A 22,848-nucleotide genomic window follows, 5' to 3' on the forward strand; every position below is an offset into this window, starting at 1 on the left:
TGTACCCCGAGTGTCAGTGTCATTATCCTGTACCCCGAGTGTCAGTGTCATTATCCTGTACCCCCAGTGTCAGTGTCATTATCCTGTACCCCCAGTATGAGTGTCATTATCCTGTACCCCCAGTGTCAGTGTCATTATCCTGTACCCCGAGTGTCAGTGTCATTATCCTGTACCCCCAGTGTCAGTGTCATTATCCTGTACCCCCAGTGTCAGTGTCATTATACTGTACCCCGAGTGTCAGTGTCATTATCCTGTACCCCCAGTGTCAGTGTCATTATCCTGTACCCCCAGTGTCGGCGTCATTATCCTGTACCCTGAGTGTCAGTGTCATTATCCTGTACTCCGAGTGTCAGTGTCATTATCCTGTACCCCGAGTGTCGGCGTCATTATCCTGTACCCCCAGTGTCAGTGTCATTATCCTGTACCCCGAGTGTCAGTGTCATTATCCTGTACCCCGAGTGTCGGCGTCATTATCCTGTACCCCCAGTGTCAGTGTCATTATCCTGTACCCTGAGTGTCAGTGTCATTATCCTGTACTCCGAGTGTCAGTGTCATTATCCTGTACCCCGAGTGTCAGTGTCATTATCCTGTACCCCCAGTGTCAGTGTCATTATCCTGTACCCCGAGTGTCAGTGTCATTATCCTGTACCCCCAGTGTCAGTGTCATTATCCTGTACCCCCAGTGTCAGTGTCATTATCCTGTACCCCCAGTGTCAGTGTCATTATCCTGTACCCCCAGTGTCAGTGTCATTATCCTGTACCCCGAGTGTCAGTGTCATTATCCTGTACCCCGAGTGTCAGTGTCATTATCCTGTACCCCCAGTGTCAGTCTTATTATTCTGTACCCCGAGTGTCATTCTCATTATCCTATACCCTGACTGTCATCCTCCACATTCTCTTCGTGATCTGCACAGCATATAACACATTGACACGTCATGTCCAGCTGTGATGAGTGGGTATGCCATGTCTTCCAGGAATGGATTGGGTGTAGGCTGTGACCTAGATAATAACACTGATGATTCCTGTCATGCAGGGCAAATGCAAGAGAGCAATGAGTACACCATGTTCTTGATTATAACTTCCTTGGGGTGGATGCTTTTGGGCAGATAGTGGCAGGAGGTCATCTGCCAGGCATCGATAATTGTAACCGGCAGTCCCAAGAAGACGCCCCTCATCAGAGTATCCAGCTGTAAGGACAGCCAGTCACTGCCATGTTCATACAGGAAGCCGGTGTTCCCTGATTTGATGAAGACCTTGGTCTGGGGACTTCGCTCCAATAACCGGACAACAGCATTACGGATATTTCGCATCCTTTGTAAATAAAATCTCACTGGGAATGGCACAAAGTGGGCCATGCAGTTTATGACAATTACCAGTCCGTCGTCTCCCCCTCCAACGTTATCCAGCTCGTTGGCAATGTATTGCAGCTCCTGAACACGTGTGCGCTTCATGCTAAGTGGTCTCTCGTGTGCCCGCCATTGCACTAGATAGCCATTCTCTACATCTGTGGCCAGCAGAGGTCCGGGAGCATAGCTGACATGAAGGTCCATCCTCTGTAGAGCTGCCAACACAAAATTCACTACAGGTGACATCATCATTCATCCTATTCACATACAACGAAACTAGTGATGAGCGAGCACTAAAATACTCTGGTGCTCGTTGCTCGGGTCGAGCAGATTGGAATACTCGGGTACTCGACCTGAGCAACGAGCCCTATGTAAGTCTATTGGAAACACAAGCATTTTACCGCGATCCCACCTGGGGGTCCTTTTAAGGTCTAAAAACGTCTGAAACTGATGGAAACACTGCTCAAATGACATGGGAACATCATGGTGAAGACCCCTGGAAGCTTTCCTGACTCCCATGTCACAGCTGTGAACAATGTTGTCAGAGTCTTACGCCATTTTTACAGGTGCACAATAAAACATAAAAACTAAACCCAAATGGATTTTCCTGGGAAATATGTTAAGGTACATCCTTTCCAGGGTAATGACTTGTATATAAATAACCCAAAACAAAAATGTTCCTCCACCACTTGAGCTATGTTCATAAGCAGCGTTTTTGATGTGGAGCGCCCCCAGTCGCAGGGCCGTGGGGTACTCGGTACCGGGCCTCTCTGTCTCAGTTCTGGGGTTGTCACGGTGGCTAGACCCGGTCCGTGACCCTGCTAAGGGGCGTCCAATGAAAGGTGTAGGTAGTGGTGCGTGGTGCAGTTCGCGGTGAATAACGAGGACACAGGATTGCAGTCTATTTACCTCTTTACTGAAGGCTTCAGGGTCCGTAATCCAGAGTACGGTTAACAGGGCTGTCTGAGACCGGCCGGTCCGATGGCACCTCCAGAGTTCCCTTTGCAGGTGGAAATCTGTGCCTTCCTTCTAGCGCCTGTGTGTTGTAGTCCTTCCCTGCTGAGCACCACGGGATAGTCCTCACAACTGTTGTGTCTGTTTCTGATGTTATTTCCCACAACTTATGTCTGTTCTGATGTTCTTCTCCGTCCCCCAGATGATATGGATAGGACACACCCGTATGACGGGTAGGCCTGGAGTTCTTCCGGGACCCTAGTGTCGCCCCTCTCCCACTGTTGCCCCCTATGTCTGCTTAGGTGATTTAGGTGAGACAGCCAACCTATAATTAACTGTCCTGCCGTTGGTTTGAAGTAATGCTTGGAGCTCAATACTTCCTTCAACAGTTCCTCAGTCACCGGGGCAGGGTCGTTCTTCATACCTGCTTCAGACGCGGTTCCTCCGGTGTCGGTCTGCTCCATCTCCGCTGAGGTCTGGAACGCTGGTTGCAGGGCCTTGCGCTGCGGCGTTGTCATCTCCGTTTGCAGCATCTCGCTTTCCAGCAGGGCCTTGCTTTCTGGCTTCGGAGCGCTGGAATTTCTTTCTTGCTCCGGACCAGACGAGGCTGCCGACAGACGTCTGGTGAGGCTCCCGATGAAGGTCTTCTTCCACCCAGCCTCAGTGCTTAGCTGCGTCTGCCGGAGTTGCTCGCTGAGCTCATCCACTCCGGCCTGCAGGAAATCAGTATCAGTGATGGAGGCCTGGCTACGGTGCCCCTCCGGGTAGCTGGGGGAGTCCTCTGCTCTGACCCCACGCTCCGGCTCCAGGCAGCTCGCCATGGCGTCCTCCATGTAGGTTTCTTCTTCCTGGTCCTTTTCCTGCTCTCTCCTTCATGGGCAGTTTCGTTTTCTCTGCCTCCGCCCACCATTGAGAATCAGGAGGCGGATCTCGGCTGCTGACGGACACGTCCTCAAGGTACAGAAATATTTAGACTGGGCGGCCATTGTCTTTCACGCTCTTCATCTTGTCTACGCCCACTTCCATGCCCTTCTTCTTTTCCTGCGTTCCTCTTAGCGCTGTAATGGCGGCGGTTTTGGCGGGAACTTTTGGCGGCAAGTGGTAATCCACAGTCTTTGCAATAAGTCACAGTTCAAGCACAGTAAATCACAGTTCCAAGGCACACATGACCTGATTCTTCAGGCTTAAGTAGATCCTGTTCGTGACGCCAAGTTGGAGCGCCCTCAGTCGCAGGGCCGCGGGGTACTCGGTACCGGGCCTCTCTGTCTCAGTTCTGGGGTTGTCACGGTGGCTAGACTCGGTCCGTGACCCTGCTAAGGGGCGTCCAATGAAAGGTGTAGGTAGTGGTGCGTGGTGCAGTTCGCGGTGAATAACGAGGACACAGGGTTGCAGTCTCTTTACCTCTTTACTGAAGGCTTCAGGGTCCGTAATCCAGAGTACGGTTAACAGGGCTGTCTGAGACCGGCCGGTCCGATGGCACCTCCAGAGTTCCCTTTGCAGGTGGAAATCTGTGCCTTCCTTCTAGCGCCTGTGTGTTGTAGTACTTCCCTGCTGAGCACCACGGGATAGTCCTCACAACTGTTGTGTCTATTTCTGATGTTCCTTTCTCTGATGTTTTTGCCACAACTTATATCTGTTCTGATGTTCTTCTCCATCCCCCAGATGATATGGATAGGACGCACCCGTATGACGGGTAGGCCTGGAGTTCTTCCGGGACCCTAGTGTCGCCCCTCTCCCACTGTTGCCCTCTATGTCTGCTTAGGTGATTTAGGTGAGACAGCCAACCTATAATTAACTGTCCTGCCGTTGGTTTGAAGTAATGCTTGGAGCTCAATACTTCCTCGGCGTTCCGGCCACCGGCTACGCGCCTCAGTAGGATGTTGCCTCGATCTTACGGCACGACTCCTACTGGTGTTATCTCCTTTTTGCTTTGATCTCGTTTCTCACTCTCCACAATAAACCTCGCTTCTTGTCCTTTCTTGAGATACCGCCACGGTGTAGTGCAGGCGCGGTTCCTTAACGTTCTTTCCTTTTAGCTAGGCCTCTGTCAGGATCCCACCCCTGACAGGGACCCCCCTGAATCTTCCCCTGCAACACTCTCTGCCACAGGATGTTGCCTGGTTCCAACCCAGTCAGCTTCTGTCTAACTTTCTATCCAACCCCCAGTTTTACCAGACTGTGAGGAGTGGCCTAATACATAGCGCCCTTAGCTCCCCCTGGAGGCCAGACTGTGAAGTGCATTGGTGTCTGTGATACCTGGTCAGGTGAACTCCTTCAGTGCCATCAGACGTACCATCACTCCCCTTAGTGGCGGAGCATCAGTACTGCAACGACCAGGACTCTGGGCCGCTGCAGATCCGTTTTTCAACTTTACCATTGATTTCAACCAAGACAAATGCATTCACTGGGAAATGTCATTTTAACATTTTACAACCTTATTTGGACATGTGGTGTGTGACACATCCTGTTTCATTTATGAAGGAGGGACTCTGAAAGTGACAAAGTCTATTTTTATAGGGCCAGCAGTTGGCCCTTACTATTCTTAGAGAGACATCAGCCGGCCATGCTTTGTTGTTCCCATTATTAAAAAGTGGGTCCCTGATACTGTTATTGCGTATGCAGTGAGTGGTGGGGCTGCCCAAAATTTGGACACACCCCAGCAACCCATTGAACAGACGTCATGGATGACCACATGCAACCAAAGTTCAAAGTATCCATTTGGTACTCCCATACTGTTTGCTTATGCAATGAATGCAAGGCCTGCCCTGCACCAATGTTAGATGCACCCCAATAACCCTTTCAGCAGACGCACTTGAGGGCCTCAGAACAAAATTGTTCCCATTGGAAGAAATTGTGTCTCCCATACTGTTTGCTTAAGCACTGAATGCAAGGCCTTGCCTGTCCCAAAGTTACATGCACCCCAATAACCCTTTCAGCAGATGTACTTGAGGGCCTCATGACAAAATTATTCCCATTAGAAGAAAGTCTGTCTCCCTTACTGTTTGCTTATGCATTTAGTGCAAGGCCTGCCCTGCACCAAAGTTACACACACCCCAATAAGCCTTTGAACCCACGTACTGATTTTTTTAAGTCACCTAAAGTTTGCCCATGAAGCGAATAAAATGGCCAAAATTTTCACACACTCCAATCCCCCAAGGAAGAAATGTGGAGGATGGTCTCCGAAAAATGTTTTCCCAGTTTAAAGGAGCAGGTATCCTATACCTGGGCTGAAAAACATACTGTGTAAATATTTTTTTTCTGGCCATCATAACCACCCTTGCAAAAAAAGTATAGTGGGTGTTGCATCACGGAATACGTTCACCCTCGTGTTCTAGTGGTGATGTGTCACGATTTCTAGAGTGGACCCACTGGGGTGTGATACCAACCCACCCTGAGTGAGCTGAACTAGTGAGATCGACCCCTATACAGGGGTGTCAGGGGCAGCCCCAGGGGAGTAGACTACCACGACTGCTGGTACCAGGAGGTCAGCTCACAGAAGACCTAAGGTGGACAAGAGACACGGGGAATCAGGGATAGATACTAAGAGCAAAATGGGAAAAAACAGGATACAGGGGCGGGTAGTCGAGATGAAGGAGTGGAATCCATCGAAAAGAAGGCAGGGAGACGGGACCAGATCCAGACCACCAGAGCCCAGAGGAAGGCTGGTACTAAAAGAGAGGAAGGCGAAACAGGAGACAAGTCAGAGCTGGGATAACACAGAGAAGCACATCGGGGAAACAAGAGAGGGCAGAGCGCACACTGGGATGCACACTGAGAGTAGCAGAGCACATACTGGAAGCACACTGAGCGTAGCACAGCGCGCACTGTGACCTGAGGAAAAGGGAGCACCCACACTGATACCAAGACTAGCATCAGGACGGACACTAGAGCAATAATCAGGCACTTCCTCTAGAAGGAAGCGGCCTGATATACCTGGTCGCTGCCCCCACACCGGAAGGACGCTTCCAGGTCATAAAGGAGTTGAAGAAGTGCGCGGCCACTGCCTAAGCTGCCTAGCGTGCATGCGCAGGCGTCAGAATCCCCGACATGGACAAAAAGCAGGAAGAGCAGACCCCGGCCAGCGGCACGCCGAGGAGCGAGGGGAGTATCACGGGACCAGGAGGCAGGCACAGTAATATGGTGTCTGAATAGACATGGAGTATGGCCTCTGAAAAATGTTTTCCCAGTTTAAAGGAGCGGGTCTCCTATACTTGTAATGCCCATACACTAAGTGTATGAGCTGACAAACATTTCCCCCTGGGAGTTACACATCAACATATTTGTTAAAAAATTTGTTACGGGCTTCATAAATACCCTTGCAAAATTTTTTAGTGGCTGTTGCATCACAGACCATGGTCAACATGGTGATCTAGTGGTGGTGTTGGAAGAGACGAGGAGGATGGCCTCCTAAAAATGGTTTCCCAGTTTAAAGGAGTGGGTCTCCTATACTTGTAATGCCCATACACTAAGTGTATGTGCTGACAAACATTTCCTCCTGGAGGGTACACATCAACATATTTGTTTAAAAATTTGTTACGGGCATCATAAACAGTAAAAACCCTTGCAAAAATTTTTAGTGGCTGTTGCATCGCGGCCCACGGTCATCATGGTGATCTAGTGGTGGTGGATGATGAGGATGAGGAGAAGGAGGAGGATAACACCAAATAGCCAAAATCAGGAAGTCTATATCCATGTGTGGGTGTGTAGAGGTGCATGGGAATACACCTCCCAAAAAAGACACTGTATCAGAGGTTATGTTTCACTGTTACCATTCGGTGGTGTAGAGAAGTCTGGCCCAATCCAGCCCTGGTTCATTTTATAAGAGTCAGCCTGTCAGCATTTTCAGTTGACAGGTGGACGCGCTTATTAGTTATAATTCCACCAGCGGCACTAAAAACCCGCTCTGACAAAATGCTAGTGGCAGGGCAGGCCAGGACCCCAAGGTGTAGAGAGCCAATTCATGCCACGTGTCCAGCTTGGATACCCAATAATTAAAAGACACAGAGGAAGCACGGAGGATGTTGGTACAGTCAGCAAGGTACTCCCTCAGCATCTTCCCAAACTTTGAACTCCTTGTGACAGTACCCCACACTTCAGGGCCAGTGTGATGGGAGGGTCTGAGAAAACTCTCCCAGAACTTTGCCAGTGTTCCTCTGCTTCTGGGGTTGTGTCTCTCTCTCCTGTACTCCTTGGTTGTCCAACAAACTGTGACCTCTGCCGCCAGCATTTTCAGATGGGATTTTTTTAAAGTAATTCTGCAACAATGGCCCTCTGGTACTGCAACATTTTAGTACACCTACCTGCCTCTGGAAGAGATTGAAAGTTCTCCTTGTAGCATCGGTCTAGAAGTGTCACCAACCAGTAATGAGTGTCACCAAAAAATTTTGATAATGTAACAGTCACCGGAAAGGCAATGCAACATAACATCAGCCATGAGTGCCAGATTGCTAACAGGCAAGACTTCCTTGACCTCACCAACAGGACGATTGACCATGCTGTCCTCCTCCTCCTCCCTGTCCTCAGGCCATTCCCACTGAACAGACGATATGACAGTTGTGCTTGTAGTACCGTCTATAGTGCATGAAAGTAACTTCTTTTCTTCCTCCTCCTCCTCATCCTCATTGTCAACCAATCTACATTGGGATGAAATGAGGCTGGGGTGAGTGTAATCACCCTGTATGGTTCCTTGCTCCATCTCATCATGCTCCTTGTGCAATGCATCCTCTTTCATTGTGAGTAGAGAGCTTTTCAGAATGCAGAGAAGTGGGATGGTGATGCTAATTATGACGTCATCGCCGCTCACCATCTTGGTAGAGTAGTCAAAGTTTTTGTAGGATGGTACATATGTCTGACATCCATGTCCACTGCTGAGGTCTTTTGGGTGGGGTCTGAACTGAATGCCGACTGCCTTGTTGATGCTGAATATGCAAATTGCCTCTTCTGAGAAAAAGAGGACTTAACTCTATAGCGCCACCTGTTGGAAGTAGCGATCCTACAAGTCACAATCAACCCTCTAACGAGTCGTGCAATATGACTTAGGATAAAAGCCAAATCAGTATCTCAATTCGCAGACACGATGCTGGTAGTCAACAACTGCCCTCTTCTGCTCACAAATCCTTTCCAACATATGCAGTGTAGAGTTCCAATGCGTGGGGACATCACACACCAGTCGGTGAGCTGAAAGCTGCAAACGCTGCTGAAGCATGGCAAGGGCGGTTGAAGCTGTAGCTGACTTTTGTAAAATGGGCACACAGGCGGCGTACTTTCACAAGCAGATCCGGCAGGCATGGAAAGTATGAGCTCGCCTCGCCTCAGAGCCGTCAACAGGTTCCGGCCATTGTCACACACGACCATGCCTAGCTGTAGGTTAAGCGGTGTCAGCCACAGAGCTGCCTGCTCTTTCAGAGCTGTCCACAACTCTTCAGCATTGTGCGGTTTGTCACCTAAGCATATTAGCTTCAGCACAGCCTGTTGACGCTTTGCTGAGGCAGTGCTGCAGTTCTGCCAGCTTGTGACTGATGTGCTGGAGGCTGAAGAGGAGAAGGTGAACGTGCAGGAGCTGTAGACTGTGGGGGCAAACCTGATTGACTTAGGGCCCACAATCCTCAGCATCGGGAGGACGTGTTCCATCCCAAGGTCCAACTGAGTCCCGGCTTCCACTATGTTAACCCAGTGTGCCATCAGTGAGATGTACCATCCCTGCCCACAAGCACTTGTCCACGTGTAAGTGGTTAGGTGGACTTTCCTAGTAACAGTATTGTTGAGTGCACAGATAACGTTGTGGGACACGTGCTTGTGTAATGCCGGGATGGCACACAAGGAGAAATAGTGGCGGCTGGGGACTGAGCACCTTGGGATGCTGCCGCCATCAGGTTGCGGAAAGCTTCCGTCTCCACAAGCCTAAAAGGCAATATTTTGAGCGCAAACAGACCATTGCATTCCAATGACTGGGGTATGGACAACTGAAGACTGCGCTAGGACAAGGACGTGGACGGGCTTGATGATGGTGCTAGTTGAGTGTAGGCAATGACAGGTGCAGGGCAGGAGGCATCTTTGCATGCAGCGTGGACAGGGGATTGGCTTGCACGCACATCAGTGCACATCAATTTGGAGCAAAATTATATGTGATCCGTGTACGGGAGAACCACAGTTTAAAACATCTGCCTGTAGGTAATAATTATTTTTTTTTTAGCAAACTGTTGTCAATAACTAGGGCAAGGCACAGCAAAAACAGTTGAATGGAAGCCTGAAATGCCACAATTTGTAGCCCACAGATAGATGAGGCGTCTGACGGAGATACCACACTGTTCAATATGTGGCCTGTATTTTTGTTTTTTAATGCAAAATAGTGTATAGAACTAGGGTAACAGCCAAAACAGTTGAATGGAGGTCTCAAATGCCACAATTTGTAGGCCACATAGAGATGAGGCATCTGACGGAGATACAACACTGTTCAATATGTGGCCTGCATTTTTTTTTAATGCAAAATAGTGTATAGATCTAAGGTAACACACAGCAAAAACAGTTGGAGGTCTCAAATGACACAATTTGTTGGCCACAGATAGATGAGGTGTCTGATGGAGGTAACACACTGTTCAATATGTGGCCTGTATTTTTTTCTAACGCAAAATAGTATATAGAACTAGGGTAACAGATAGCCAAAACAGTTAAATGGAGGTCTCAAATGCCACAATTTGTGGCCCACAGATAGATGAGGTGTCTGACAGAGATAGCACACTGTTCAATATGTGGCCTGTATTTTTGTTTTTTTTCCAGAAAAATAGTGTATAGAATTAGGGTAACACACAGCAAAAAAAGGTGAATGTAGGCCTGAAATGAGTAAATTTGTAGCCCACAGATAGATGAGACGTCTGACGGAGATAGCCCTCTTTCAAATATCTGGCCTGTATTTATTTTTTTGGCCAGCAAAATTGTGTCAATAAGTAGGCTATGACACAACAAAAAAAATTCTATGGATGCCTGAAATGGCACAATTTTTAGCTCAATGATATGCGATCCAGATGGCGGTCAAAATCCAGTGTAAAATATCTGCCCTATAGCTAAATATTTTTGGCAGCAAAATGGTGTCAAGAAATTGTATAAGACACTCCCAAAAATTTTTTCAGTACCACAAAAATGGCAGAATTTTCTGCGCACTCAGATGTGATGGCTGAGATGGGCAAACCCGTTTAAAATTGCTGGATTTTCAAGCTGTGCTATAAAAAGGATCTGGCTGTAGTTTGCAGTGTCAACAAGCAAATGGAGAGTACTGAAGGAGATAGCAGAAGACATTTTTGAACCACTTTCCATAATATTTGAAAATTCTTGGAGAACAGGAGAAGTCCCAGAAGATTGGAGAAGAGCAAATGTTGTTCCTATCTTCAAAAAGGGGAAGAAGGTGGACCCGAGGAACCATAGGCCCGGTGAGTCTGACTTCTATACCAGGAAAGATCTTTGAACAAATTATTAAACAACATGAATGTAAGTGGAGCTCCCCGTCAGGGCAAGGGGTTACTTGGTACCGGGTCCGGTCGGCTCAAAGGGAGGATGTCACGGTGGCTGACCCGGTCCGTGGCCCTGGGACGTTCGTATAAAAGGGAAAGGTCTTTAAAGGGATAAAGTTTGTGTTCGTGACGCCACCTGTGGTATTCGGTCAGGGTGACCGACGCTGCTTTAAGGGGTCCGCTGGGGCGATGTTATGGCAGCTAGATGGTATACCTTCCCACAGGTGAAGTATATCCCCAGAGCTTCCCAGTATGTAGATGGTAGAATAGTGAGAGGTGCAGTGAAGGACGAGGACACAGGTTTGCAGTCTCTTTACCTTGTTTACTGTTGGTTTCAGCAGCCACAGTCCAGGGCACCAGATCACAGGGCAGGTAGAGTCCGGCCGGTTTGGAGGCAATTCCAGAATCCCCTTGTCCAGGTGGAAATCAATATCCTTCCCTTCCACTGTAGTGGTGTAGTCCCTTACTGCATAAGCTTCAAATAAGGTCCTCACAGATGTTGTGTGTCTCTCTCTCTGTCCCCCGTAGTCGGATAGGACAAAACCCGTATGACTGGTGGCTTGAGGTGGTTTATAGGGACTCTAGCATGCCCCAGCCTCTGAGGGGTGCCACCGTGTCTCCTGGGTGTAAGTGCGGACAGGTAACGTGCAATTAGCTGTCCTGCCGGTCTCTGAAGTAAAGTGTAGAGGTCTTTACTACCTCGTTGTTCCGGCTACTGGTTATCTGTGCCTCAGAAGGAGGCAGCCTGCTCGGGGCTGGTCCACTTCTGGTATCCTCTCCTGTGTTTTGCTTTCCTGCACGCTCACCGCAACATATTCTGCTTTCTGAAAATGTCTCCTTCTGGGAGCTGCAGCTCTTAGGGCATGCACAGCTCCGTGGACCCTCTGTCCTCCTCAGACGGATGTCTGGAACTAATTAACCTTCCCTACAGACTACAAGTTATATATCTATATGGGGAGTCACCTAGTAAATAGGATCAAAAGCTCCCCCCAGTGGCCTGGAGTGTGAATATGTTGCATGCTTGTGGTACCTGGATGCAGTTATCCTTACTTGCCTCCAAATGTAGCATCACTCTCCCTGAGAGGAAAGCAATGCCACTGTGACAACCAGGACCCTGGGGTGCCACACTCCCCCCCGTTAAATCCAGTACTCCCGGACTGGGAAAAGAAGAACAACAATACATGTTAGCAAAAAGACATACAATTTTTGGAATGCTATAAACTTCTAAAACTAATTAATATTATGTAAACTAGAGCTTCCCTTTATGGGAGGTGAGAACACTTGAACGTTGCATGAACTATTTACATTGTGGATCCACTTTTAAACATAGGACAATTTAATGGAACAGTGCAACAATTGATTAACTATGAAATACGATCTCTTAAGTGCAAAGTCTTCGTCCAACCCCAGTGGGTTACTTTATTTTCTCCATTTTATCAAAAGTGCATCATCTACTTCTTTCATATAATACTATTTAACTTCAACTCACAATTTTATTATTATTTACTATATTAACTCTGTAATATATTAACCTTTTATCTTGCGTCATACAATTCTAACTGGCAAGGTGCAACAAGTAAACATTCCCTTTAAGGGTTCAAACAGTATTCAAGTCTTTCAATGGGGTAGTGCAAATAATACTCAAGTCAATCATTAAGTCTAAAACAGCAGCAACAATGTGAGGGACCCGTCATTAACCCCCAACGTTGGTCTTGGGCGGGTTACAAGGCGTGTAGCCAGACCTGGAATCCTGCCGTGCCAAACGGGTTTTTCTTCAGGTCTCTGGAAAACAAGTCTGAACTTTAAGGCAACATGGGAACAGTCCCTTTAAGAACTCGTATGTAAAACCAGTAGAAAGCACCCTTAATAAGGTGAAAACTATTTACAAGTGAAAGTTTTTGAGCCATTTACTATCCATGACTCCAGTGTCTTTAATGGAAGGCAACAAGCAACTTGTGCAAAACATAGGATCCCTTGTAACGTGGAACCCCTTTAAGTGGAAACCCTGGTTGGGTTCAATAAACTTCTAAACAGCCAAAAAGAGTTAAATTAATTATGTACAGTCATTTTTCTGATTTTGACGTGCTTTACTTGGATTGTGGCAATTTCCACGGCAGTATATGTGGATTTGGGCGATTCCCACACAGTACATATAAGGAGTGCATGCTCTGAATAGGCGTCTGGGTGCCCACTATGGTCTGCCTGATGGTGGTCTTTGTGGCCTTTGTGCACATGGTGAACAGTGCAGGGGTCACCTGGCCAGGTGGAGTTGATGATGGGCACTATGGAGCTGCTGGTGGTAGTGGCTCCCAGCCACGAGGTGGCGATTTCTCCTCATTTAGCTCGCATTTATGGACATGGAGGGCATACCACCCCTTATCTCCCCAATGTCTGGTGTAAGTGACGCGGTCACCAGGGTAGAGGTCCCTGACAAGGTGTCCTTCCATTAAGTGTGCCTCTTCATCTCGTCTAGTCACGAAGACTTCAGGGTAAAGGTCAGGCTCTTTGATGAAGCCCCAGCCAGAATTGAGGCGGAATGTTACAACAGTTCCTCATCTCCATGGGCCCCGGTCCTCATGACCCACCTTCCGGGCCCAGGCTTTGGCCTGTAAATCTTTTTCCCTCACAGCCTGGCGCCTGAGCTCCTCCTGCCTCTCCTTCCGCTTTCGTTGGAGCACCTGCTGCTGGCGGTATTCCTGCTAGCTGATGATCTCCACTTGCTCTCCCTCTGCTTAGGGCGCCCTGGGGAACCCGATCAGGTCAATGCTGGTATGGGTCCATTTAAAAGTCACCCACTCCCCCTGGATGTCTACAGTCCTTTTGGTGGGCTGTAATGGGGCATCGGAAGTCTCTAGGGTCTCCCAGGGCAGCTCCCACTCTAGACGGCCACACACCCAGCCGGGTGGTGGTAGTGGTGGGGCATCGATGGGCACTAGCAGGGCGGGGTCCTTGGCTACTGGGCAGGGTTGGTGTTGTGGATTCTGTTTTTGGGCTCCCTCTGGTGGTTACAACTGGTACTGGGTGACTTTGGTGGGTTGCGGTCTCTGGTTTCCACCTGTCCATCTGAGGCTGGGTGTTTCCTATTTAACCTGGCTTTCCTGTCATTCCCTTGCCGGCTATCAATGTATTCAGATGTGCTCAGTTTGGTTCTGACTACCTGCTTCCAGATCTCTCAGGATAAGCTAAGTTATGCTTTTCAGTTGTTTTGTTTTTTGTCCAGCTTGCTAAATATTACTCTATGCTAGTTGGAAGCTCTAATGGGCTGAGGTGCTCCCCATGTGCCATGAGTTGGCACATGGGTGCTTGTAATCTCAGGATGGTTTTTGATTAGGGTTTTTTGCTGACCGCTCAGACCCCTTTTGTATCCTTCTGCTTTCTAGTTATAGCGGGCCTCGTTTTGCTAACTCTATTTTCATATCTATGTGCGTGCCTTCCTCTCATTTTCACCGTCAATACATGTGGGGGGCAACTATACCTTTGGGGTTTATTTCTCTGGAGGCAAGTTAGGTCTTTATTTTCTCTGCAGTGCTAGTTAGCTCTTAGGCTGGCGCGAGGCGTCTAGAATCAACGTAGGCACGCTCCCTGGCTATTTCTAGTTGTGTTTGTCAGGAGTAGGGCAGCGGTCAGCCCAGGTTCCATCACCCTAGAGCTCGTCCGTTATTTGAGTTATTTTTTGCTTGTCCAGTGCGATCCCCTAGCCATTGGGATCCATAACTGTATAGCCGGCCCACAAAGTGTTAATTGTTTGGGCTGAAGCAGGAGAAAAAGAAGTGTTGAAGGGAATTTTTTTTTTTTTTTTTTCCCTCAGAGTTTTGCTGCCTAGCCTTTAATTGCTGTCTAGCTGCTTCTTACCTCCTCTTAACCCTTGAATGGCTCTGACCTTAGCTGTTTAATATGGATGTCCAGAGTTTGGCTTCCAGCCTGAATAATCTCGCTGCAAAAGTTCAAAACATACAGGATTTTGTTGTTCACACTCCTATGTCTGAACCTAGAATTCCTATTCCAGAGTTTTTTTCTGGAGATAGATCTACCTTCCTGAATTTCAGGAACAATTGCAAATTGTTTCTTTCTTTGAAATCTCGCTCCTCTGGAGACCCTGCTCAGCAGGTCAAGATTGTAATATCTTTCCTGCGGGGCGACCCTCAGAATTGGGCATTTGCATTGGCACCAGGGGATCCTGCATTGCTCAGTGTGGATGCATTTTTTCTGGCACTGGGATTGCTCTATGAGGAACCTAACCTGGAGATTCAGGCTGAAAAGGCTTTATTAGCCCTCTCTCAGGGGCATGATGAAGCGGAAGTATATTGTCAAAAATTTCGGAAATGGTCGGTACTTACTCAGTGGAATGAGTGCGCCCTGGCTGCAAACTTCAGAGATGGTCTTTCTGAGGCCATTAAGGATATTATGGTGGGGTTCCCTGCGCCTACAGGTCTGAATGAGTCTATGACTATGGCCATTCAGATTGATCGGCGTTTGCGGGAGCGCAAACCTGTGCACCAGTTGGCGGTGTCTTCTGAACAGGCACCTGAGACTATGCAATGTGATAGAATTCAGTCCAGAAGTGAACGGCAAAATTATAGGCGGAAAAACGGATTGTGTTTTTATTGTGGTGATTCAGCTCATGTTATATCAGCATGCTCTAAACGCACAAAAAAGGTTGATAAATCTTTTGCCGTTAGTACTCTGCAGTCTAAGTTCATTTTGTCTGTAACTCTGATTTGTTCACTGTCATCCATTTCCGTCGATGCTTATGTGGATTCGGGCGCTGCCCTGAGTCTTATGGATTGGTCATTTGCCAAACGCTGCGGTTTTAGTCTGGAGCCTCTGGAAGTTCCTATTCCTTTGAAGGGAATTGACTCTACACCATTGGCTATGAATAAACCGCAGTACTGGACACAAGTGACCATGCGCATGACTCCCGTTCATCAGGAGGTGATTCGCTTCCTTGTACTGTATAATTTACATGATGTACTAGTGCTTGGTCTGCCATGGTTACAAACTCATAATCCAGTCCTGGATTGGAAAACAATGTCTGTGTTAAGCTGGGGATGTCAGGGGGTTCATGATGATGCACCTCTGATTTCAATCGCTTCATCTACTCCTTCTGAGGTCCCTACGTTTTTGTCTGACTATCGGGATGTTTTTGAGGAGCCTAAGCTCAATTCGCTCCCTCCTCATAGGGATTGTGACTGTGCTATAGAATTAATTTCTGGCAGTAAGTTCCCTAAGGGTCGTTTATTTAATCTGTCAGTGCCAGAGCATACTGCTATGCGGAATTATATTAAGGAGTCCTTGGAAAAGGGACATATTCGTCCATCTTTGTCCCCTCTGGGAGCAGGTTTTTTTTTCGTGGCTAAAAAAGATGGTTCCCTGAGGCCTTGTATAGATTATCGCCTTCTGAATAAGATTACAGTCAAATATCAGTATCCATTGCCATTATTGACTGATTTGTTTGCTCGCATTAAGGGGGCTAGGTGGTTCACTAAGATAGATCTTCGCGGTGCGTATAATCTTGTGCGGATAAAGCAGGGTGATGAGTGGAAAACCGCATTTAATACGCCTGAGGGCCATTTTGAGTATTTGGTAATGCCTTTTGGACTTTCTAATGCTCCTTCAGTCTTTCAGTCCTTTATGCACAATATTTTCCATGAATATCTGGATAAGTTTATGATTGTGTATTTGGATGATATTTTGGTTTTTTCTGATGACTGGGAGTCTCATGTTCTACAGGTCAGGAAGGTGTTTCAAGTCCTGCGGGCCAATTCTCTGTTTGTGAAGGGCTCGAAATGTCTCTTCGGAGTCCAGAAGATTTCTTTTTTGGGGTACATTTTTTCTCCTTCTACTATTGAGATGGATCCCGTCAAGGTTCAGGCGATTTGTGACTGGACACAACCTACATCTGTTAAGAGTCTTCAGAGGTTCTTGGGTTTTGCTAATTTTTATCGTCGGTTCATTGCTAATTTTTCCAGTGTTGTTAAACCTTTGACTGATTTGACTAAAAAGGGTGCTGATGTTGCTAATTGGTCTCCTACGGCTGTGGAGGCCTTTCAGGAACTTAAGCGCCGGTTTTCTTCTGCTCCTGTGTTATGTCAACCAGATGTTTCACTTCCTTTTCAGGTTGAGGTTGATGCTTCCGAGATTGGAGCGGGGGCGGTTTTGTCACAGAGAAGTTCCGATGGCTCGGTGATGAAGCCATGTGCGTTCTTTTCTAGAAAATTCTCGCCCGCCGAGCGCAATTATGATGTGGGTAATAGGGAGCTTTTGGCCATGAAGTGGGCATTTGAGGAGTGGCGTCATTGGCTTGAGGGTGCTAGACATCGTGTGGTGGTCTTGACTGATCACAAAAATCTGATTTACCTTGAGTCTGCCAGGCGTCTGAATCCTAGACAGGCTCGTTGGTCGTTGTTTTTTTCTCGTTTCAATTTTGTGGTTTCATACCTGCCAGGTTCAAAGAATGTGAAGGCAGATGCTCTTTCCAGGAGTTTTGTGCCTGACTCTCCTGGAGACTCTGGGCCTACTGGTATCCTTAGGGATGGGGTAATATTGTCTGCCGTCTCCCCAGACTTGTGTCGTGCATTGCAGGAGTTTCAGGCGGATAAACCTGATCGTTGTCCACCAGAAAGACTGTTTGTTCCGGATGATTGGACCAGTAGAGTCATCTCCGAGGTCCATTCTTCTGTGTTGGCTGGTCATCCGGGAATATTTGGTACTAGAGACTTGGTGGCCAGGTCTTTTTGGTGGCCTTCCTTGTCAAGGGATGTGCGCACCTTCGTGCAGTCTTGTGAAGTGTGTGCTCGGGCTAAGCCTTAGTGTTCTCGGGCCAGTGGGTTGTTGTTATCCTTGCCTATCCCGAAGAGGCCTTGGACGCACATTTCCATGGATTTTATTTCAGATCTCCCTGTCTCACAGAAAATGTCCGTTATCTGGGTTGTGTGTGACCGCTTTTCTAAGATGGTTCATTTGGTACCCTTGCCTAAGTTGCCTTCCTCCTCTGAGTTGGTCCCTTTATTTTTTCAGAACGTGGTTCGTTTGCATGGGATTCCGGAGAATATCATTTCTGACAGGGGATCCCAGTTTGTGTCTAGATTTTGGCGGACGTTTTGTGCTAAGATGGGCATTAATTTGTCTTTCTCGTCTGCATTCCATCCTCAGACGAATGGCCAGACGGAGCGAACTAATCAGACCTTGGAAACTTATTTAAGGTGTTTTGTTTCTGCTGATCAAGATGACTGGGTTGCCTTTTTGCCACTGGCCGAATTTGCCCTTAATAATCGGGCTAGTTCTGCTACTTTGGTTTCTCCTTTCTTTTGTAATTCGGGGTTTCATCCTCGTTTTTCCTCTGGTCAGGTGGAGCCTTCGGATTGTCCTGGAGTGGACGTGGTGGTGGACAGGCTACATCAGATTTGGAATCAGGTGGTGGACAATTTGAAGTTGTCTCAGGAGAAGGCTCAGCAGTTTGCTAATCGCCGTCGCCGCGTGGGTCCCCGACTTCGTGTTGGGGACTTGGTGTGGTTGTCTTCTCGTTTTGTCCCTATGAAGGTCTCTTCTCCCAAGTTCAAGCCTCGGTTCATCGGTCCTTATAAGATCTTGGAGATTCTTAACCCTGTATCTTTTCGTTTGGATCTCCCAGCATCGTTTGCTATTCATAACGTGTTCCATCGGTCGTTATTGCGGAGGTATGAGGTGCCCGTTGTTCCTTCGGTTGAGCCTCCTGCTCCGGTGCTGGTGGAGGGAGAATTGGAGTATGTTGTTGAGAAGATCTTGGATTCTCGTGTTTCCAGACGTAAACTCCAGTATTTGGTTAAGTGGAAGGGTTATGGTCAGGAGGATAATTCCTGGGTGGTCGCCTCTGATGTTCATGCGACTGATTTGGTCCGCGCCTTCCATAGAGCTTATCCTGATCGCCCTGGGGGTTCTCGTGAGGGTTCGGTGACCCCTCCTCAAGGGGGGGGTACTGTTGTGGATTCTGTTTTTTGGCTCCCTCTGGTGGTTACAACTGGTACTGGGTGACTTTGGTGGGTTGCGGTCTCTGGTTTCCACCTGTCCATCTGAGGCTGGGTGTTTCCTATTTAACCTGGCTTTCCTGTCATTCCCTTGCCGGCTATCAATGTATTCAGATGTGCTCAGTTTGGTTCTGACTACCTGCTTCCAGATCTCTCAGGATAAGCTAAGTTATGCTTTTCAGTTGTTTTGTTTTTTGTCCAGCTTGCTAAATATTACTCTATGCTAGTTGGAAGCTCTAGTGGGCTGAGGTGCTCCCCATGTGCCATGAGTTGGCACATGGGTGCTTGTAATCTCAGGATGGTTTTTGATTAGGGTTTTTTGCTGACCGCTCAGACCCCTTTTGTATCCTTCTGCTTTCTAGTTATAGCGGGCCTCGTTTTGCTAACTCTATTTTCATATCTACAGTGGGGCAAAAAAGTATTTAGTCATTCAGCAATAGTGCAAGTTCCACCACTTAAAAAGATGAGAGGCGTCTGTAATTTACATCATAGGTAGACCTCAACTATGGGAGACAAACTGAGAAAAAAAAATCCAGAAAATCACATTGTCTGTTTTTTTAACATTTTATTTGCATATTATGGTGGAAAATAAGTATTTGGTCAGAAACAAACAATCAAGATTTCTGGCTCTCACAGACCTGTAACTTCTTCTTTAAGAGTCTCCTCTTTCCTCCACTCATTACCTGTAGTAATGGCACCTGTTTAAACTTGTTATCAGTATAAAAAGACACCTGTGCACACCCTCAAACAGTCTGACTCCAAACTCCACTATGGTGAAGACCAAAGAGCTGTCAAAGGACACCAGAAACAAAATTGTAGCCCTGCACCAGGCTGGGAAGACTGAATATGCAATAGCCAACCAGCTTGGAGTGAAGAAATCAACAGTGGGAGCAATAATTAGAAAATGGAAGACATTCAAGACCACTGATAATCTCCCTCGATCTGGGGCTCCACGCAAAATCCCACCCCGTGGGGTCAGAATGATCACAAGAACGGTGAGCAAAAATCCCAGAACCACGCGGGGGGACCTAGTGAATGAACTGCAGAGATCTGGGACCAATGTAACAAGGCCTACCATAAGTAACACACTACGCCACCATGGACTCAGATCCTGCAGTGCCAGACGTGTCCCACTGCTTAAGCCAGTACATGTCCGGGCCCATCTGAAGTTTGCTAGAGAGCATTTGGATGATCCAGAGGAGTTTTGGGAGAATGTCCTATGGTCTGATGAAACCAAACTGGAACTGTTTGGTAGAAACACAACTTGTCGTGTTTGGAGGAAAAAGAATACTGAGTTGCATCCATCAAACACCATACCTACTGTAAAGCATGGTGGTGGAAACATCATGCTTTGGGGCTGTTTCTCTGCAAAGGGGCCAGGACGACTGATTCGGGTACATGAAAGAATGAATGGGGCCATGTATCGTGAGATTTTGAGTGCAAACCTCCTTCTATCAGCAAGGGCATTGAAGATGAAACGTGGCTGGGTCTTTCAACATGACAATGTTCCAAAGCACACCACCAGGGCAACGAAGGAGTGGCTTCGTAAGAAGCATTTCAAGGTCCTGGAGTGGCCTAGCCAGTCTCCAGATCTCAACTCTATAGAAAACCTTTGGAGGGAGTTGAAAGTCTGTGTTGCCAAGCGAAAAGCCAAAAACATCACTGCTCTAGAGGAGATCTGCATGGAGGAATGGGCCAACATACTAACAACAGTGCGTGGCAACCTTGTGAAGACTTACAGAAAACGTTTGACCTCTGTCATTGCCAACAAAGGATATATTACAAAGTATTGAGATGAAATTTTGTTTCTGACCAAATACTTATTTTCCACCATAATATGCAAATAAAATGTTAAAAAAAACAGACAATGTGATTTTCTGGATTTTTTTTTTCTCAGTTTGTCTCCCATAGTTGAGGTCTACCTATGATGTAAATTACAGACGCCTCTCATCTTTTTAAGTGGTGGAACTTGCACTATTGCTGACTGACTAAATACTTTTTTGCCCCACTGTATGTGCGTGCCTTCCTCTCATTTTCACCGTCAATACATGTGGGGGGCAACTATACCTTTGGGGTTTATTTCTCTGGAGGCAAGTTAGGTCTTTATTTTCTCTGCAGTGCTAGTTAGCTCTTAGGCTGGCGCGAGGCATCTAGAATCAACGTAGGCACGCTCCCTGGCTATTTCTAGTTGTGTTTGTCAGGAGTAGGGCAGCGGTCAGCCCAGGTTCCATCACCCTAGAGCTCGTCCGTTATTTGAGTTATTTTTTGCTTGTCCAGTGCGATCCCCTAGCCATTGGGATCCATAACTGTATAGCCGGCCCACAAAGTGTTAATTGTTTGGGCTGAAGCAGGAGAAAAAGAAGTGTTGAAGGGAATTTTTTTTTTTTTTTTTCCCTCAGAGTTTTGCTGCCTAGCCTTTAATTGCTGTCTAGCTGCTTCTTACCTCCTCTTAACCCTTGAATGGCTCTGACCTTAGCTGTTTAATATGGATGTCCAGAGTTTGGCTTCCAGCCTGAATAATCTCGCTGCAAAAGTTCAAAACATACAGGATTTTGTTGTTCACACTCCTATGTCTGAACCTAGAATTCCTATTCCAGAGTTTTTTTCTGGAGATAGATCTACCTTCCTGAATTTCAGGAACAATTGCAAATTGTTTCTTTCTTTGAAATCTCGCTCCTCTGGAGACCCTGCTCAGCAGGTCAAGATTGTAATATCTTTCCTGCGGGGCGACCCTCAGAATTGGGCATTTGCATTGGCACCAGGGGATCCTGCATTGCTCAGTGTGGATGCGTTTTTTCTGGCACTGGGATTGCTCTATGAGGAACCTAACCTGGAGATTCAGGCTGAAAAGGCTTTATTAGCCCTCTCTCAGGGGCATGATGAAGCGGAAGTATATTGTCAAAAATTTCGGAAATGGTCGGTACTTACTCAGTGGAATGAGTGCGCCCTGGCTGCAAACTTCAGAGATGGTCTTTCTGAGGCCATTAAGGATATTATGGTGGGGTTCCCTGCGCCTACAGGTCTGAATGAGTCTATGACTATGGCCATTCAGATTGATCGGCGTTTGCGGGAGCGCAAACCTGTGCACCAGTTGGCGGTGTCTTCTGAACAGGCACCTGAGACTATGCAATGTGATAGAATTCAGTCCAGAAGTGAACGGCAAAATTATAGGCGGAAAAACGGATTGTGTTTTTATTGTGGTGATTCAGCTCATGTTATATCAGCATGCTCTAAACGCACAAAAAAGGTTGATAAATCTTTTGCCGTTAGTACTCTGCAGTCTAAGTTCATTTTGTCTGTAACTCTGATTTGTTCACTGTCATCCATTTCCGTCGATGCTTATGTGGATTCGGGCGCTGCCCTGAGTCTTATGGATTGGTCATTTGCCAAACGCTGCGGTTTTAGTCTGGAGCCTCTGGAAGTTCCTATTCCTTTGAAGGGAATTGACTCTACACCATTGGCTATGAATAAACCGCAGTACTGGACACAAGTGACCATGCGCATGACTCCCGTTCATCAGGAGGTGATTCGCTTCCTTGTACTGTATAATTTACATGATGTACTAGTGCTTGGTCTGCCATGGTTACAAACTCATAATCCAGTCCTGGATTGGAAAACAATGTCTGTGTTAAGCTGGGGATGTCAGGGGGTTCATGATGATGCACCTCTGATTTCAATCGCTTCATCTACTCCTTCTGAGGTCCCTACGTTTTTGTCTGACTATCGGGATGTTTTTGAGGAGCCTAAGCTCAATTCGCTCCCTCCTCATAGGGATTGTGACTGTGCTATAGAATTAATTTCTGGCAGTAAGTTCCCTAAGGGTCGTTTATTTAATCTGTCAGTGCCAGAGCATACTGCTATGCGGAATTATATTAAGGAGTCCTTGGAAAAGGGACATATTCGTCCATCTTTGTCCCCTCTGGGAGCAGGTTTTTTTTTCGTGGCTAAAAAAGATGGTTCCCTGAGGCCTTGTATAGATTATCGCCTTCTGAATAAGATTACAGTCAAATATCAGTATCCATTGCCATTATTGACTGATTT

The 22,848-nt window shown here is 47.2% G+C and overlaps 1 protein-coding gene across 1 annotated transcript in view; it reads right to left on the reverse strand.

Annotated features, from left to right (window-relative positions):
- Positions 1-945: 945 nt before the first annotated feature.
- The window catches only part of LOC143783137 (NXPE family member 3-like), a 56,495-nt gene continuing 34,592 nt past the window's right edge, over positions 946-22,848 (reverse strand). The window contains exon 6 of the mRNA XM_077271445.1: positions 946-1,561. Within this exon, the coding sequence (XP_077127560.1) occupies positions 1,026-1,561 (536 nt within the window). The 3' untranslated portion in view covers positions 946-1,025. The remainder of the gene's footprint in view (positions 1,562-22,848) is intronic.

This window comes from Ranitomeya variabilis, chromosome 6 (genome assembly GCF_051348905.1).
Source record: "Ranitomeya variabilis isolate aRanVar5 chromosome 6, aRanVar5.hap1, whole genome shotgun sequence".
NCBI classification, from domain to species: domain Eukaryota; kingdom Metazoa; phylum Chordata; class Amphibia; order Anura; family Dendrobatidae; genus Ranitomeya; species Ranitomeya variabilis.